The sequence below is a fragment of the Ictidomys tridecemlineatus genome, chromosome 15 (genome assembly GCF_052094955.1).
Source record: "Ictidomys tridecemlineatus isolate mIctTri1 chromosome 15, mIctTri1.hap1, whole genome shotgun sequence".
Lineage (NCBI taxonomy): Eukaryota > Metazoa > Chordata > Mammalia > Rodentia > Sciuridae > Ictidomys > Ictidomys tridecemlineatus.
The window spans coordinates 10,613,947-10,631,921 of NC_135491.1; the positions used below are offsets into that span (position 1 = coordinate 10,613,947).

General features: G+C 54.0%; 1 protein-coding gene across 6 annotated transcripts; it reads left to right on the forward strand.

Annotated features, from left to right (window-relative positions):
- The first annotated feature begins 43 nt into the window (after positions 1–43).
- Ppp1r13l (protein phosphatase 1 regulatory subunit 13 like) lies at positions 44–17,287 on the forward strand. Of its 6 annotated transcripts, none has more exons than XM_078031881.1 (14): positions 1,270–1,506; positions 4,043–4,188; positions 6,128–6,204; positions 6,288–6,430; positions 6,826–7,336; positions 7,421–7,519; positions 7,598–7,689; positions 7,917–8,409; positions 9,904–10,364; positions 13,303–13,434; positions 13,510–13,643; positions 13,731–13,897; positions 14,618–14,817; positions 16,699–17,287. In XM_078031881.1, exons 2-14 carry the CDS (start codon positions 4,163–4,165, stop codon positions 16,735–16,737), a joined length of 2,574 nt encoding a protein of 857 aa, XP_077888007.1. In that variant the 5' UTR covers positions 1,270–1,506; positions 4,043–4,162; the 3' UTR covers positions 16,738–17,287. The 6 variants fall into 6 exon arrangements, with proteins under 6 accessions (XP_077888008.1, XP_077888009.1, XP_077888010.1 ...); XM_078031879.1 differs by lacking the exon at positions 4,043–4,188 and adding an exon at positions 4,666–4,730; XM_078031882.1 differs by lacking the exons at positions 1,270–1,506; positions 4,043–4,188 and adding an exon at positions 44–167.
- Positions 17,288–17,975: the final 688 nt, after the last annotated feature.

The window sequence follows — 17,975 nt, forward strand, 5'->3', positions numbered from 1 at the left end:
CACTGGGCCGCGGGAGTCAGAGCCGCGCCAAGTCTCGGCCAACCTCCCCCACACTATCTCAGATATGAGTTATTCCGACACGGCCTTAAAGGGGCAGTCGCAGAGAAAGGCTCTAACTCTTAAAGAGACAGGAAGATCGATTGGACTGAGATTCCTAAAAGAAGCAGGTAAGGATCCTGCGTGGCAGAACTGTGCTTGTAGCGTTAGAATCTCCTCTGGAGAAGCTTGGATGCCTTGGAAATTTAGGAATTAAAAGAGAATTCGAAAAATGGAAGAATGGGGTAATTTTCCCAGCAGGGCTTTAAGTAACAGCTAGAGGGCGGGGCTTCTGGATTCTGGGGTAGCGGGAAACACAAGAGGAGGAGCCTGAGGGTCTGGGGGCGGAGCCTATGAAGCGGGACTCGCGTGGAACTGGAACTGTACGGGCGAAGGGGCGGGGTTCGTGGATCAAAGCAGATTCGTAAATGCTCTAAGGGATCAAGTGTAGTGCTTGAGAAATATCCCCTATGGCTTTGAGTAAGGGTAAGGGGACAGAAGTTCTCATTGTCGACCCCTCCCTGCCCCGAGGCGCCTATAAACAGCTGCACGTGGGTGCGGATTTGGGGGACATGCCCACGCCCCTTCCCACCAGAACTGCACCGCGTGGGGCGGCGGGTGGAGCTGCGGGACAGTGGCTAGACAGGGTGACCCGACTGCATTCCTGGCCAGTGTGTCAGCGCTGCTTCCCGCCCCCTCCTTGGAGATTTTGGATCCAACTCCAGACATGGGGTTCCCCCTTCCTCTGCGGCTTTCCAGAGGGTCAAGGGGAATGGGAAGTGTTCTTTCCGCCTGGGATCTCCAAACAGTGACCCGCGTGTGGGCGAGAGAAACTTTGGGGAGCCGCCCCTTATGGGCTCCGAGACTACAATTCCCAGAGGATCCGAAGCCTCGAGGCGCCGGACGTCGGTCGCGCCTGCTACTGGGGATTGTAGTTTAGCCCTATTGGGCTCTTGCTGGGAAATCCTGTGATGTTCATTCCGCCGCTTTTCACCCACCCGGAGATTGAAATTCAGAGACCCAGGGGTTACAGATTTGGCCTTAAATCTGTGGATTGGAGCCTGTGACTTTCACTATGCTCCAATTTTCCACCCCTTTAGAAGCGTCCAAATCTTCACTCAGGAAAGGGGAATCTGAGCCTGGAGGGGTGAGGAAGGGCCCAGGAGTTCGTCTTCTGCTTCTACCTGAGGTGGGAGTCTCGACCCTTCTGTGTCTTGCTCTTCCTGTCTGTGAAATGGATTTAGAGTGAATATATATGGGAATGTCTGCGTCCTGCCCCTCTGGGACTACAAGTCCCAGGGTGCTTGACGCGATCTCTGCCCGCCCCCCCTCGGGGGGACCCGCCTCCCTCCAGCCAGAGTCACGTCGTCTAACCTGTTCCCTGCGCCTGCCCCGCCCCGTCCTCGGCTCCCAGCAGCTGGAGCTGGAGCCGGAGGAAGACCCCCTGGTGCCAGGATCTGCCCCGGACCCGTGAGTTTAACCCTTCAGGGGTCCAGCGACCCCTAAAGAACCAGACACCATGTCCCTGGGGGAGGGAAGTGGGAGGGGACTTGGACGCCGGGTCCCAGGGCCAATTTGGGGTGCGCAGATGCCTGGGTGCCTGGAAAAGAGAACTAGGATACTAGGATGCCTGAATTACTGGGTGAAAGGAGAAGGGGTTTGGATGTCTGAGTTCTTGGAATGGAGGACTCAGGTCCAAAGGGGTCCAGTGAGACATTAGAGGAGGCTGAGTCTCTCAAGTTGCGGACTTTTGGAAGTCTGAGTCTTTGGGAAATATTAGAGCCTCAGATGCCTGAATCTTAGGCAGAAATGGGAGGCTTGGACGGGGGTGGGGGGGACCCTCTGGAAAGAGTGGTCACTCTACCGTCGTCCTCCGGCTGCCTTCTGGACTGAGCCTCTAGGTCTCTGAGCAGAATTAAGGGTGTGCCGGAGATAGTGGAAACTGGTCTCTGAAATAGACCAGGACAGGTACCCTGGGTCCCTCTGGAGGGTATGCCCCTGCCCTCCCTGCACTTCCAGCTCTAGGGTGGGGGCAGGGGGTGAGAAAACTGGGGAAGTTCTGCAGCCTCCCTTGTGCCGCTGAGCAAACCCCAACATGTCATTAACTGAGGCGTCAGACCTGCCTAACCAGAGGAGGGACGTCAGCCCCAGGGAGCCCCCTGGCGGGGGTGGGGGAGCCTCCTATTGCCCCATGGGGGTGGGAAACTTCTGGGGTTTGCAGAGGTCATTCTAGAGCCTAGGGCAGAATTCCAGAATGGGGGTTTGGTCTGCCACGGAAGCATTGCACAAAGAGGAATTGGTAAACTGAGGCTTAGAGGTGACAGCAGCGTTAGGGGGTCAGGATTTGACCTCTTCCTTCCGGTTATGGCAGCTCTCTGAGGTGGGGTGCAGGATTCCACCAGATTGTCTAGCTAAACTCCCTGCCCTGACCCTGAGTGAGAAATGTCACCTCTACTCCCACAGTATGACCTGAGGTATTGTGAGAGATAAGGGAGGGATAGAGGCTAATTCTGGAGGTGTCTGTCCTTGAGGCCGGGGGAGGGCAGGGGCAGGCAGATACCTCCCTCTTTCTCTCCCCCTTTTCTCCACCCCTATGCGTCATGTGGGGGGGATTAAACAGGGAGGGGGGTGTTTGCTAATGTCTGGGCATGAAGGGCATTTGGTGGCAGCCTGAAATAAAATTAAAAATAATAATTTGGCTGCCAAAACGGCTCATGTCATGCCAGGCTCAGGTCTGGCAGGTAGACAGGACAGACCCTATTGTCTAGAGAAGTCTCAGGCAACCTCCCAAAAGTCGGACCTGGGCGTTACACCATGAAGGATGCTTGCTGACCCAGGGAAGGACTCCTCCCTACCAGGGGGAAACAGGCTGGAGAGTAAACACTGCCCACACTCTGGCTCTTGCCAGCTTCTGTCTGGAATCTTTCAGGGCTCTCCCTGTCCCAGTCCCCAAGTTACTGGGCATGATCACGGGGCAGAACTCAGGAACATACAAGAGGACTTTAGAGCTCTGTGATCCTTAGGCAAGGAAGCTGAGACCAGAGGCATTGAAACTTAGGACTTTTAAAAATCTCAGAGTTGAAAGGGCCCTTTTGGGAGAAAAATGACTTAGGATCTTGAGCCCTCACTTGGCCTGACCCTGTGTTATCTTAATGAACTACCAAGAAAGGCTGTTGATTTAGAATTCTGGATGTGTGAAATTTATTTCAACACTGTAGATCAATCAGGTCACCCGATCCTCACACCCTTTTGAGGTGAAGGTATTAATTCCCCCATTATACCCAGGAGGCAACAGGTTCAGAGAAGCTAAATATCTAGTGGAGGCAGAGGCTCAGAGAGGGGAAGTCCCTAGCCGGTTCCAGAGAGGGGAAAATAAGCCCCAGCCCAGGACAAAGCTGGAGGAATCTCATCTAGGTGTTCCCAGCCTATTCCGACACCCTGATTTCGTCCCTACTGAGGACGATTCCTCCAGGAAGCCCACAGGATCTTTAACCCCAAAGAACCTGGCTGGGGTGCAGAGGGGGCGTGGAGAGGAGAACCCAGGGGAGGATACCTGGGGGTGGATGGGAGCCCGCGGGACGGGGAGCCGAAGTTGGAGGGCTGCCGGGGGAAGAGGACCTGAGGGCGGAGGGCAGGGTCAGGAGCCTGGGAACAGAGACGCGGCCCGCGCCCCGCCCTCGCGCCCCGCCCTCGCGCCCCGCCCGGCCCCCTCCTCTGCCCCGGGAGGTGAGCACCTGCCCGGGCCCGCCGCGCATTCCCGGGCTCTGAGCTCAGGCGCTGTCCGCCCTCCCGGCCGGGATCGGGCGGTGACAGTGCGCCCTCTGGCGGTCCCGGCACCAGCCTCCAGGACAACCCCACACCCATTGCTGGCATTTCCTTAGGATGTCAGCATGGAATCTGAGAACCTTAGACTTTCGGAAATCACACAGTCCCCCAGAAGAACCGCTGACTGTCGAATGCTGGCACTGAAGGCCGCACAGAATTGATCGTTTTTATATTTTGACAGACGCAGTGATTCCTGGGTATCCCTGAGATTCTAAAAGTCCCAAGTTTTGATTCCTATAGCCTCTACTTTCTGAGGCCTCAATTCCCAGAGCCCTGAATTCCTACTGCTCCTTCAGACCAGATGGATCCTCACAATAGTCCTAAGAGGTGAACAGTTATTTATCCTCATCTTACAGGTTAGGAAAAGGAGCCACACTGGCCAGGGTCTGAATGAGATCCTGCCATATTCGAAAGAAAGGAGTCTGGCTCCTTGCGCTTTTTTCTGCTGTAGACTTCTAAGACAGTGTGATCTCTAGAAAGTGGAATAGGAAGACAATTCTGGGCTAGCCAAATTAGAGAATTCTAGAATGTTCCAAAGATAGAATCTTGGATTTAGAATTTCCAACAATTCTCAAGTTGAGGGGCTCCGTCTCTGTAGAACCTTAATTACAGTCTCAAGTTCCCTACATCTTCAGAATGGAGGCCTCTTAGAGATGGAATGGGCTTCTTAGGATAGCCTTCTCCTTCTACTGTGCGGGAACAGAGGCCCCAGAGTGGACAGGACTCATGGCCCAAGGTCACATGCTCCCACTACACCCAAATGAGCCGCCAACTCTAACAGGTTCTGTTTCCGTGGTTTCCCAGACAGAGGCTGCTATCGGCATGCCACAGCCCGCCCTGCTACCCACATCTTATGGCCAAGCTAAGAGGTCAGTGTAGCAAGGCGGTGACAGGGCTGTCAGGCGTGGCGGCTACCATGGGGATGGAGATGGGGCTGGCTTGACCGGTTCCTGGTGGCCTCCCACTGGGCCAGTGGCCACAACTGCCCATCAGCTGCTAGCCACCTCCCTGTTTCTCCTCCTAACAATGGGTCACTGTAAGCCAGGCCTCCCCTGGATGGGGACTCTTGAGGAGAAGAAACAGCAATCACTGCCCTCTGGGACTCCTCCAGTCTCGTGGAGAAGACACAGAATTAACATGGTAGAACCTGATATGAAACCCAGTTCTATAGACTTCTTGCAGGGTGACCTTGAACAAAGATTTCTTTTTTTTTAATTTTTTTTTTTTTAGTTGTAGGTGTACACATTCCTTCATTTTATTTATTTATTTTTATGTGGTGCTGGGGATTGAACCCAGTGCCTCACATGTGGGAGGCAAGCTCTCTGCCACTGAGTCACAACCCCAGCCCATTGAACAAAGATTTCTAAGCTTAGGGTGCTTTTGACCATGGAATGAGGTTTGGCGTGCAATACATTTAGCACAGTGGCCCTGCAGTCAATTTTGGTGCTGGGGATTGAACCCAGGGCCTTGTGCATGCGAGGCAAGCTCTCTACCAACTGAGCTATATCCCCAGCCCCTCAATCTTGTTTTTATTTCATTAAACTGAAAGTAATGGGTATGGACTCTGGGATGTGTTAGACAGTGCAATTATTATTTTAAATAAATACCTCTAACATCTAGCACAGCATCTTCTGGTGCCTAGCTGGCATTCAGCACAGTAACTAATAGTTGCAATTTTATTCCATGTTCATTGGCACATAGTAGATGATCAATAGATACTTGTTGAAGGAATTGGTGCATTTTTAAATATTTATTTATTTATTTTTTTAGTTGTAGATGGACAGCATTTCACTTATTTATTTTTATGTGGTGCTGAGGATCGAACCCACTGCCTTACACGTTCTGGGCAAGCATTCCAGAGCTGAGCCACGCCCCCCCCCTTTTTAACATTTACTTTTTTAGTTGTAGTCAGACACAATACCTTTGTTTTATTTATTTTTTTATATGGTGCTGAGGATGGAACCCGGTGCCTCACACGCGCTAGGCGAGTACTCTACCGCTGAGCCACAATCCCAGCCCCTTGATGCATTTTATTAGGGCAGAGATAAAGAGATGAACAAGGAACCGCTAAAGAGAGAAAAGTGTCTGAAGCCTTCTAGAACCGATTTGGACTTCTAGGTAGTGAGTGAATGGACTGGGCTTTGAAGGAGTGGACATTTCCCATCTGGGAACTGGAAGGGTAAAGCACATCTGGCGGAAGGAATGAAGAGTAGAGGCGCCCCGCGTCCCCGAGGGTGAGGTCTCAGACGGCTCCCCCACCACGCAGGCGCCCCGCTCCGGCCGGCACCATGGACAGCGAGGCATTCCAGAGCGCGCGGGACCTTCTGGACCTGAACTTCCAGTGTGAGCTGGGATCGGGGGCGGGGCTTGCGGGGGCAGGGCCCTGCCAGGAGGCCCGGTCCTGACCCTCATTCCCGCCTGCCCAGCGCTGGCCATGAAGCACATGGACCTGAAACAGATGGAGCTGGATACGGCGGCGGCCAAGGTGGACGAACTGACTAAGCAGCTTGAGTCACTGTGGTCGGACTCGCCAGCTCCTCCTGGCCCACAGGGCGGAGTCCCCCCTAGGGTGAGCCGGGTTCCTCCCCTGACCCCGGAAGCCAGCTTCTCTTCTCTCCATACCCAGGTCGGAGGCTTGGATTTCAGTCAAGGCTGCCCCCAATGGTTGTGTAGGTCATAGGTATTCAAGGACACTTGAAAGAGAGGACCAGGGGAGGTGGATGACCTATAGGATCCCGGGAAGCAAAGGGGCCTTTTCCCAGGTCGCGCAAACAGTGATAGGCTAGCCTCAGCCCTTAGTCTGGGCTCCTTCCCCAGCACAGCTCATCTGAGCTCGCTGTGCCAAAATTTGCACCCTGGTGCTCTCCTCTGGGTTGACCTTTGGTGACCTCTTTTGATTCCACTGCCCCCTGACCCCTCCACTAATGTATCCTTTCACCCCCCAACGTCCTGGCCTCCCCACAGCTGTCCCGGTACAGCTCCAGCCCGGTCCCCGAGCCTTTCGGCAGCCGAGGGTCCCCCCGGAAGACAGCCACGGACAGCGCAGACACCCAGTTTGGACGCTCCGAGAGTGCTCCGGCCCTGCTCCCCTACAGCCCTCTATCCCCAAAGGGCCGACCATCATCTCCGCGCACCCCGCTCTATCTGCAGCCTGATGCTTACGGCAGCCTGGACCGCGCGCCCTCGCCGCGGCCGCGCGCTTTCGAAGGCGCCGCCAGCCCCCTGGGCCGTGCTCCCTCCCCGCGGCCGGGGTCAGGTCCGCTCCGCCAGCAAGGTCCCCCTACGCCCTTCGACTATCTGGGACGTGCGGGCTCCCCGCGTGGCAGCCCTCTGGCGGAGGGGCCCCAGGCCTTCTTCCCCGAGCGCGGGCCCTCGCCGCGCCCACCTGCAGCAGCCTACGACGCGCCCTCAGCCTTCGGGAGCCCTCTGCTGGGCGCGGGCGGCAGCGCCTTCGCCCCGCCTCTGCGCGCGCAGGGTGAGGCAGGGGCCCCAAATGGGGGGCGACGGGGACTGGGGTCCAGTCCCCCGACACATCCTCATGCGCAACCACCCGCCCTAGATGACTTGACGCTGCGCCGGCGACCCCCGAAAGCCTGGAACGAGTCTGATCTGGACGTGGCTTACGAGAAGAAATCCACGCAGACAGCCAGCTACGAACGTGAGCCAGGAAGCCCGGGCAGTGGGGGCCCCGAGGCGAGGACCCCCGACCCCGGCCCTAATGATTCCTGCCCTTCAGGTCTGGACGTCTTTGCACGACCCGCCTCGCCAGGCCTGCAGCTGTTGCCCTGGAGAGAGAGCAGCCTGGATGGGCTGGGGGCCACCGGCAAGGTGAGGGGCCAGGGACGCCAGGTGAGGGAGCTGGGGGCCTCCTGGCGGAGCCCCACGCCCTTCCCCAGGCGCTTCCTTCTTTATCTTGATTTGCACCCCTCCTGGACCCGCTCTCTCACCCCCTGGCTTCCTGCCTCCTCCTCTCCCTTCTCGTCCCTGTGCCCCTGTCTCCTCCTCTTTCCCTTAAGAGCCTCTGCTCCAGCTCACTTTCCCCCTCTACTCCCCAGGACAACCTCACCAGCGCCACCCTGCCGCGCAACTACAAGGTCTCCCCTCTCGCCAACGACAGGCGTTCAGACGTGGGCAGCTACCGTCGCTCTCTGGGCTCTGCCGCCCCGTCAGGCACTTTGCCCCGCAGCTGGCAGCCTGTCAGCCGCATCCCCATGCCCCCCTCCAGCCCCCAGCCCCGCAGTGCCCCTCGCCAGCGTCCCATCCCCCTCAGCATGATATTCAAGTTGCAGAACGCTTTCTGGGAACAGGGGGCCAGCAGAGCCATGCTCCCTGGGTCCTCCGTCTTCTCCAGAGCACCCCCACCTAAGCTGCCTCCCCAGTCCCAGCCACCCCCCCAGACCCAACTGCAGCCCCAGCCCCAACCACAGCCCCAGTTGCCCCCCCAACCCCAGCCCCAACCCCAGCCCCAGCCTCAGCCCCAGCCCCAGGCCCAACCCCAGGCTCCAGTCCCCCAGGTCCCCCAACAGACATGGCCACCGGTGAATGAAGGTAAGTCAATAACAGGCCCCTAGAGGGCTGGGTGAAGGGAGGACAATGAAGGGACAGATTAGCTGGGAGAGCCGGCTCCTTCCAGACACTGCCCTTCAGAGAGCTAGGCAGGTGAACTTGGGCATTGGCACAGGAGCCAGGGATGGTACAGTGGTTAAGGATGGACCCTGGGGCACACTGCCTGCTTCTACACTGTGTGACCTCAGGGATGTCACTTAACCTTTTCTGGACCTCAATTTCCTTGAGTGTAAAAACTGAACAATGATAAGAGCCCATCTTATGGGAGGTGGTATTAAAACCATATCGAGTCCTTGAAATAGGGCCCAATGCATAGTAATCCCTCAATAGCTATCATTTGTTATGATAATCATTAATATTTTTTGGTATGAGATCTTTGCAGTTAAGCAGAGAGGGTTCCAGCATCTCTCCACCACTGGCTTACTGTGTGACTCAGGATGAGTTACCTAACTTGTCTGAGTATCTGTTTACTCATCTGTGAAGAGAGATTAATATCTACCTTATAGGAGGGTGACAGGGTTATGTCATAATAGTGATTGTTATAATGGGTGCAGTGGTGCACGCCTATAATCCCAGCAACTCAGGAGGCTGAGGCAGGAGGATCACAAGTTCAAGGCCAGCCTCAGCAACTTAGTGAGTCCTCCCAACTTACCAAGATCCTGTCTAAAAATTTAAAATATATATATATATATATATATATATATATATATATACATGACTGGGGATGTAGTCCAGTGGTAAAGAGCATCTGGGTTCAATTCCCAGCACCAAAAAAGAAAACAAAAGTGATTGTTACTGCTCCCACCTGCTTGCTTGCTTGCTTTGGTACCAGTGATTGAACCCAGGGGTGCTTAACCACTGAGCCACATCTCCAGTCCTTTTTGTTTTTTTATTTTGAGACAGGGTCTCACTAAGTTGCTTAATGGCCTTGCTAGGTTGCTGAGGCTGGCTTTGAACTTGCAGTCCTCCTGTCTCAGCCTCCTGAGACCCTGAGATTAAGGTGTGCAGCACCACACCCAGCTCCCACTGCCAAAGGGCAATAAGGCAGAGAGAAGAGATCTTTAAATGCTGGGATTCTACTTCTGGCAGGAGTTTTCTGCCCGAGATGGTAGGAGAGGAAAGCTTGGAGATCTTGGAAAGTCCAGTCCTCATGGTTGCTAGGAGTACAGATTCTGAAGTCAGCCAGCAGAGTGACTTTGGGTAACTTAGTTACTCTCCCTGAGGTTCAGATTTCCTTCGCATAGTATGGAGATAGTAGCCTAGTGGGGAGAGTTCAACAAGACCAGCATGTAAAGTGCCAGGCACATCCTAAGTACGTATTGTTCACAGTTCAGGGAATGTGTAGCCCAGAGAAGGCATGAAACTGCCCTGAGGTCACACAGAAAATAAGGTAGTGATTTCAGACCCTGGAAGTTGTGGAGAGTTTTGGGGGCCTTCAGAGGACTTGTCCTCTGATTGGGTTCTTGTTCCTGCTAGGCCTCCTCAAACCCCCTGCCGAGATGGAGGCTGAGCCTGAGCTAGAGGGGCTGCTGACACCGGTGCTGGAGGCCGGTGATGCAGACGAAGGCGCTGTAACTCGGCCCCTCAGCCCCACGAGGCTGCAGCCAGCGCTGCCCCCTGAGGCACAGTCAGTGCCCGAGCTGGAGGAGGTGGCCCGGGTGCTGGCCGAGATTCCTCGACCCCTCAAACGCAGGGGCTCCATGGAGCAGAGCCCCGCCGTGGCCCTGCCCCCTACTCACAAGAAGCAGTACCAGCAGATCATCAGCCGCCTCTTCCACCGGCATGGCGGGCCAGGGCCTGGGGGGCCTGAGCCGGAGCTGACGCCCATCACCGAGGGATCTGAGGCCAGGGCCGGGCCCCCTGCTCCTGCCCCACCAGCTCCCCTACCGCCCCCAGCCCCGCCCCAGAGCAGCCCACCAGAGCAGCCACAGAGCATGGTAAGTAACACAGGAGGAAACAGGTGTGTCTGCTAGTGTCTGGGGCCAGGTGCTGTAACAAAACACTCCCAAGTGCGTGCCTTATGTGAGAGAAGCAGCCCTCTTCTGAGGGCCAGTCTAGGAGTCTGGGAACCCAGCCTCCCATGTGATGGAGACTGAGTCGCTGGTCCCTGGGGCCAGTGGTTAAGAGCATTGGCCGTAGAGCTGGGCTCATCTGTGTTTGCATCTGGCTGGGTGCCACTTACCAGCTGTGCAATCTTGGGTGAGACATGGAACCTCTCTGGGCCTCAGTGTCCTCATTTGTGAATGGTGAGAATAACAGCCACTGCCGGGTTTCTGTTCTTGCGACTAAAAGGCTCAGGGGTCACTCCAGGGGAACTGGGCTGACTGGGCTGCACGAAATAACCACACAAGAGACACAAAGACCTTTTTCTTTGGGGTCGCTGTGACGGCTCCTCTGACGTTTTGGGTCCGAAGAAAGAGAGAGAGAGAGAGAGAGAGAGAGAGAGAGAGAGCGAGCATGTGCTGACCCCTTTTACTGAGAAGCCATTCAAATGAGGCCAGGGGTCAGGTTTCAGGGGCTGAGTCTGTCTTCATGATGTCCACTGTCAGCAGGTTGAGTGACACCTGGGTGGGCCACACCCAAGGGCACAGCAAGAGGAGGGGACACACACAAGGCACTTCCATGGAACATTCTATCCTAAACAGGGCAAGGGGTTATATTACAAAGGAGCAGGTGAGCGTAGCTCCACCCATAGGGCTGTAGGAAGGCACGCCTGGGCATGAAGACAGTCACTCACCCCTAGAAGAGCGGGGCAGTCTAGCAGCATGGGTGCCTGAGGCCACATTGCCCAGTCACGTGCAAGGTTGTTCTCCCACATGCTACCTCATGAGGTTGCTGTGAAGGTCTAGTGTATTGAGTGGGTAGAATGGTGCCTGGCACATAGCTGTTAGCTGCCATTGATGTTGTCATTTGCCCAGGGGATGGTCTCTTGCCCATCTTAGTTTTTTTTTTTTTTTTAATATTTATTTATCTATTTTAGTTTTCGGCGGACACAACATCTTTGTTGGTATGTGGTGCTGAGAATCGAACCCGGGCCGCACACATGCCAGGCGAGCGCGCTACCGCTTGAGCCACATCCCCAGACCCCACCTTAGTTTTGACTGTGCATCGGGGATGGGGGCAGAGTTATAGTTAGGTGGAACTGTCCTGAACACAGTGTGGGTAGATGTGTATGGGACAGTTCCCAGAGAAGTGGGGGTGAAGCAGACACCCCAGAATGCCTGTTCCCAGCCTCTCCAGGGTAGAGCCTAGGAACATATAGGCTCAGGGCCCTGAGATCAAGAGGGGAAGGATGATATCTCAAAATAGGAGAATTGTCCCCTCAGAGAATCACAATGTCCTGGCCACAGAGAAGCTTGAAGAGACACAAAATTCAAGAATTGAACTCAGTAACTTAATGAGGCCCTAAGCAACTCAGTGAGACCCTGTCTGTAAATAGAATACAAAATAGGGCTGGGGATGTGGCTCAGGGGTCAAGAGCCCCTGAATTTAATCCTTGGTACCCCCCAATTTTTTTTTTTAGGTGTAGATAGACACAGCACAATGCCTTTATTTTTATGTGGTGCTGAGGATCGAACCCGGGTCCTGCCTGTGCTAGGCGAGCACTCTACCGCTGAGCCACAATCCCAGCCCCCATATTTTTTTATTAAGAGTAATATTTTAAATTAACACTTTCTGATAGAAACACTTTACAATATAAAATAATACATAAACACCATAGAAAACATGGAAAAAACAGTAATCAGTACCGAGAACAAAAGTCTCAGCACTCCGAGCTGTGATAAACATTTTGAGTATCTTCTTCCGTCTTTTGCAATGAAATTCTAATAGTAAAATATGAAAGTTCTCATAGATATCAGGATTGCAAAACCCTGGCCCCTCCACAGTTCAAAATAGTGAAGGAAATAGTACAATTTAGCATTTCTGCAATCACAACATATTGGAAACGTGAAATAACAGGGCATACTGGTGATCCTAGCCACTCAGGAGACTGACACAAGAGGATCACAGGTCTGAGGCTACCTTGAGCAATTTAGCAAGAACCTGTCTCAAATTTTAAAAATAAATAAATAAATAAAAGGAGCTGGGGATGTAGCTCAGTGGTAGGTTCTTGCCTAGTATGCACCTGGCCCTGGGTTCAATCCCCAGTACTGGGAAGAAGAAAAAAAAGAAAGAAAGAAAAATAACTGAGCAGTTGAAGCTTTTGGATTCACTGCCTCTTAGTATCTCTAAATTTCAGAATCTTGCAATCATTGAAATGCTGGAGACAGCCAAGACCAGAATAACTAACACTGCGTGTGTGCGCGCTCACACACAAACACACACTCCGTAGAAATAAAATCTTGTAGGAGGAAATGAAAAATAAGAAAGCACATGAATAACATGATGAATACTCATATCCCAAACCTCTGCAATTAAGACCTGGGAGCACTTGTCATGCATGCTTCATGGCATTTTATCTGTATCTATATTTTTAATACATAATTTATTTTGTGTAGTCGTGTATATGTGTATGCACATCGTGTGTGTGCACGTGTGTCTGTGTGTATAGTGAATAACTGGATTCCACACTCATTATCTTGAAGGTCTAGAGTTACTTGGCCACCCACTCCATAGCCTCAGTTACCCGCAGGTCTCAGGGTCAAGATCCAAAGTTATTTGCTGTACCCACTGAGTTCAGGAGGACCGCAGCACTGGGGCCAGGACGCACCTCTCCCCGGTGCGAATCCCAGCTCTCCTCCTTCCCCCTGGGTACTTGGGCGATCTGGGCAGCTGCTGCCTGGTCCATAAGCCTGTGGTCCCCGGCCTCCCCCTAATGGGTTTGCAGTACTAACAATCCCTCCTAGTCTCTGAGGTCCCCGCCCTGTCCCGCAGGAGATGCGCTCGGTGCTGCGGAAGGCGGGCTCCCCGCGCAAGGCCCGGCGGGCGCGGCTCAACCCGCTGGTGCTGCTGCTGGACGCGGCGCTGACCGGGGAGCTGGAGGTGGTGCAGCAGGCGGTGAAGGAGGTGAGGGACACTGAGCTGGAGGTGGCGGGTGTGGGGTGACATCCACTGTACTAAGCCCCTTCCTGGCCCGCTTAGATGAACGACCCGAGTCAGCCCAATGAGGAGGGCATCACGGCGCTGCACAATGCCATCTGCGGCGCCAACTACCCGATCGTGGACTTCCTCATCGCGGCGGGCGCCAATGTCAACTCCCCAGACAGCCACGGCTGGTGAGGCCTAAGCCGCAGGGGACTGGCGTGAGCATGGGCGGCCCCGCGGGCTGGCGCGACCCCCTCACGCATGCCTCCCGCGCCTAGGACACCTCTGCACTGCGCGGCGTCTTGCAACGACACGGCCATCTGCACCGTGCTTGTGCAGCATGGCGCTGCAATCTTCGCCACCACTCTCAGCGACGGCGCCACCGCCATCGAGAAATGCGACCCCTACCGGGAGGGCTATGCTGACTGCGCCACCTACCTGGCAGGTGCGCCCGGCTGGGGCTCTTGGGCTGGTGCTGAACCTCCCACCTGGCTGCAACGCAGGCTGCGCCCCAAGGGGAGAGGAGGTCTCTGGAGAGAGGCATGTGGAGTGGGCCACCTACAGGGAGGGGCGTGGCAGTGGAGGGCGTGCCATTTTTAGGGAGACCTGCGGGGAGACGGGATGGAGATGGTGCTGCTCCCCGCTTTCTACCTGCGAGGTGGGAAGTTATAGTTTCCTGCTATACCATCGACCTGGCACAGGGCTGAGCAGGTGGGCTCTCCCACCTGTCTGAGGCCACAGTACACACCTGGCAGGTGAGAAGCCATGCAGCTGGGAAAGGCCTAGGGACTGTTGCATTTGTGGGGAGTCTAGAGGCTGTGCCATCTCTAGACTAGATGTCACCTAGTTTCCCTGAGGGAGGGCGAGTAGGGGGACCACGGGGATCAAGCGGAGGGTCTCTGCTGCCCACCTGGAAGGGCAACGTGGATTGCAGATGGCCTTAGGGACCTTGGGCTGGAGTGATTGGTAATGTGCGCCAGGGGAACAGGGCGGTGACCCGCTTCCCGGTGTCCTGCAATGTTAGAGGCTGCCAATTCCAGCATCAGACTTCCCCTCTGGCTCCTGTCCCCTGACCTGAGCACGCCCAACTCCAGTTGGCTAGGACAAGCGCCAGGGGTCAGCCCCTGTCCCCAGCCCTCTCACCATGGTGATCCTGGCCTTTCAGACGTGGAGCAGAGCATGGGGCTGATGCACAGCGGGGCGGTGTACGCCCTCTGGGACTACAGCGCTGAGTTCGGGGACGAGCTATCCTTCCGTGAGGGCGACTCGGTCACCATCCTGCGGAGGGACGGGCCAGAGGAGACCGACTGGTGGTGGGCTACGCTGCACGGCCAGGAGGGCTACGTGCCGCGGAACTACTTCGGGGTGAGCTCAGAGAGATGTCCCAAGGGCCTCCAGTGGCAGTTTGGGGCAGAGCTCACAGGAGAAAGGGAGGGAGGACAGCCCAGTGGAATGGGTGAGGCAGGCTGGACGGGTCCATTGTTGATAGACGGAGGAGAAAAGCCCCCGGTAATAATAGTGGGGTAAGGGAAAGTCGCCCACAGTCAGGGGGGTGGGTGAGGAAGAGCCTCCCAGCGCCGGTGCCTTTGTGGGGTCCTCACCAGTACAGCCATTGGGTTCCCCTTCAAATCTTTAACTTTTTTTTTTTTTTTTTTTTTGTACTGGGGATTGAACCCAGGGAACTTAACTACTGAGCCACGTCCCCAGACTTTCCTTTGTTTGCTTGTTTATCATTTGGAGACAGAGTCTCTCTGAGTTGCTTAGGGACATTGCTAAATTGCTGAGGCTGGCTTTGAACATGCAATCCCCCTACCTCAGCCTCCTAAACTGATAAGGTCCCAGTTATGTGCCACCACACCCAGAGTTGATTCCAGCTTGATCGGGCATTTTTACTGGGTTGGGAGTGTGGCCTGTCTGCATGCTCAAGGTTCTGGGTTCCATTCCCAGCACTGCCAAAAAAAAAAAAAAAAGTTTTTATTATCATCCCTGATTATTTTGATGGGGAGGTTAAAAAGGAATCCCATCTTATCAGGATGAACTCAACTATTATATATAACAATAAGGCTTAATAAAAAGGAATGAAAAGATTTTTTAAATATTTATTTTTTAGTTTTAGGTGGTCACAATATCTTTATTTTATTTTTATGTGGTGCTGAGAATCGAACCCAGTTCCTCAGGCATGCTAGGCGAGCGCGCTACCACTTGAGCCACATCCCCAGCCCCCAAGAAAAGATTTTTTAAAAAGAATGCCGTCTTGGGTTGGGTCTGTGGCTCAGGGGTAGAGCACTTGCCTAGCATGTGTGAGGCATTAGGGTCAATAATCAGCGCCATACAAAATTAAATAAATAAAATAAAGGTGTTGTGTCCAAGTACAGCTAAAAAAATATTTTAAAAAAAAGAATCCCATCTTAGTGATGGGGGAAAGTTCAAGGATTATAGCTGGGCACTGTGGCACTTGACTGTAATCCCAGTTACTTGGGAGGCTGAGACAGGAGGATTTCAAGTTTGAGAATCCTTGGCAACTTAGTTGGACCCTGACTCAATAAATAAATAAATAGGCCTGGGGCTCGGTGGTCCAATGCTTCAGGGTTCAATCCCCAGTATCTTGGGGGAAACCGCATATCACAGCCATGGCAGAAGGTGGTTTTATTCTGCAGCATGAGGCTAGGTGAGGAAGAATCCATTAATAAAATCAGAGTAGAATTCTGACTTCTATAAAATTTTAGAAGATCCCCGCAGGGTTGAGTGAGGGTTCTGTTATATTTCTGAAAAGAATTTTTTTTTTCCTTGGTGGGTGATTGAACTCAGGGACACTCAACCACTGAGCCACCACCCCAGCCCTATTTTGTATTTTATTTAGAGACAGGGTCTCATTCAGTTGCTTAGCGCCTCACTTTTTCTGAGGCTGGCTTTGAACTTGAGATCCTCCTGCCTCAGCCTCTCGAGCTGCTGGGATTATAGGCGTACACCACAGCGCCCATCAAGAATATTCTTTTAATTCAGGAGAAGCTGGGTGGTAGGGAGAAGGAGGCATCAGTTTTACGGCAGTTTAAGATTCCCTTCCATCTGCTGCTGAAACCAAGGCCTTGTATGGTGCTTAGAGGGGACAAGAGACTTGGGATTCTGAGTGCTGGGAGGAGCCCGGGAGGAAGGGATGGGAGACAGAGGCAGCCCACCTCCTTGGTGGGCATAGAGAAGGATGAGGGCTGCAGCCCCAATATCTGTCTGAAGGTCTGCTCCCCTCAGCTCTTCCCCAGGGTGAAGCCTCAGAGGAATAAAGTCTAGCCGGACAGAAGGATGTTTTCCCAGGTGACAAGAGCAAGCCAGCCTGCCCTCGCCCCAGATGTCCCCCTCCACATACTGCTGTTTTCCTGTGCCCCCAACCCTGCAGGGGTGGGGCCCTCACCACCATTTCTCGGCTCTTCCCGAAGCCCAGTGGAGGAGAACTTCAGCCTTAAGTTTAGCAATCCGCCTTAACCGTGGAGGCCCCAGGGGTGAAGCTGAGAATCTTGGGGGCAGGAGATCCTCCACATTTGCCAAAGCAGATCCCGTCCAAAGTGCTTCCCGCCCTGATTGCCAATCACTCCTCACACTCAGCAGCCAACCCACCATCCCAGCTGAGCCTGGGATTCGAGACCCCCCCCAACTAACTTCTCCTGGGAGTCACTCCTATCCCTTGTCTCCCAGAAGCTCCGGGGTCTGGGGGAGACCCGCTGGTTTCCACCAGGATCCTCACCCCGCCTTCCCCAGTTAAGTGCCTTCACAAAGTGCTGGTTTTATGTTTATAACAAAATGGGGGAGTTTTCTTTATAAATAAAGGTAGTTTGCACAGAAATCGACTCCCTTCTCTTTTGATCCTGTTCTGACTCAATAAATGCTCATGGTGGGCAAATCAGTGTGGGCTTTTGTTTGTTTGTTGGGGATGGAACTTGGGGCCTCACGTGTGTTGGGCAGGCTCTGTCACTGAGCTGTGCCTCCTCCCCTGGCAAAGCAGTCTTAAAATAGTCACTTTCTAGGGGAGTCCCCGACCTTTCCCTTCCTCTTTTCCACGCTTCACATTCTTCTTTGTGTCTTTTATTTAGTGATGTGTATTAGCAGCTTTTCACACTTGTAACAAACTGCCCAAGGTAGGTTAACTTTATTAAGAAGGGAGATTCATGAGGCTCACAGATTCAGAATCTTAAAGCCCTTGCACAGGCCCTGGCAAGGGCTGCCTGGCACTTGGCCAGAGGGTGTGCAGGAAGGAGGGGTCACGTGGTGTGTCTCCTAGGGATGGGTTAGGTCTCCAGGGTCCCCTACCTCTGAGTCCCACCAGTCTCCCTGGCTGCAGCTCTGCCGCCAGCCCTCAGCCTGACACTGTGGCCACTCTGAGCAAACCCTAAGCTTTCCCCACGCACCCCTTCATATCTCTGAATGACATAAGCCCAGCTTGGAAGGAAGAAAATCTGGATTTCTCGCTGGAGAAACGTAGGAAAGATTCTCTGCTTGCTGGGCCTGTTTTCCCATCTTAAAGAAATGGATCT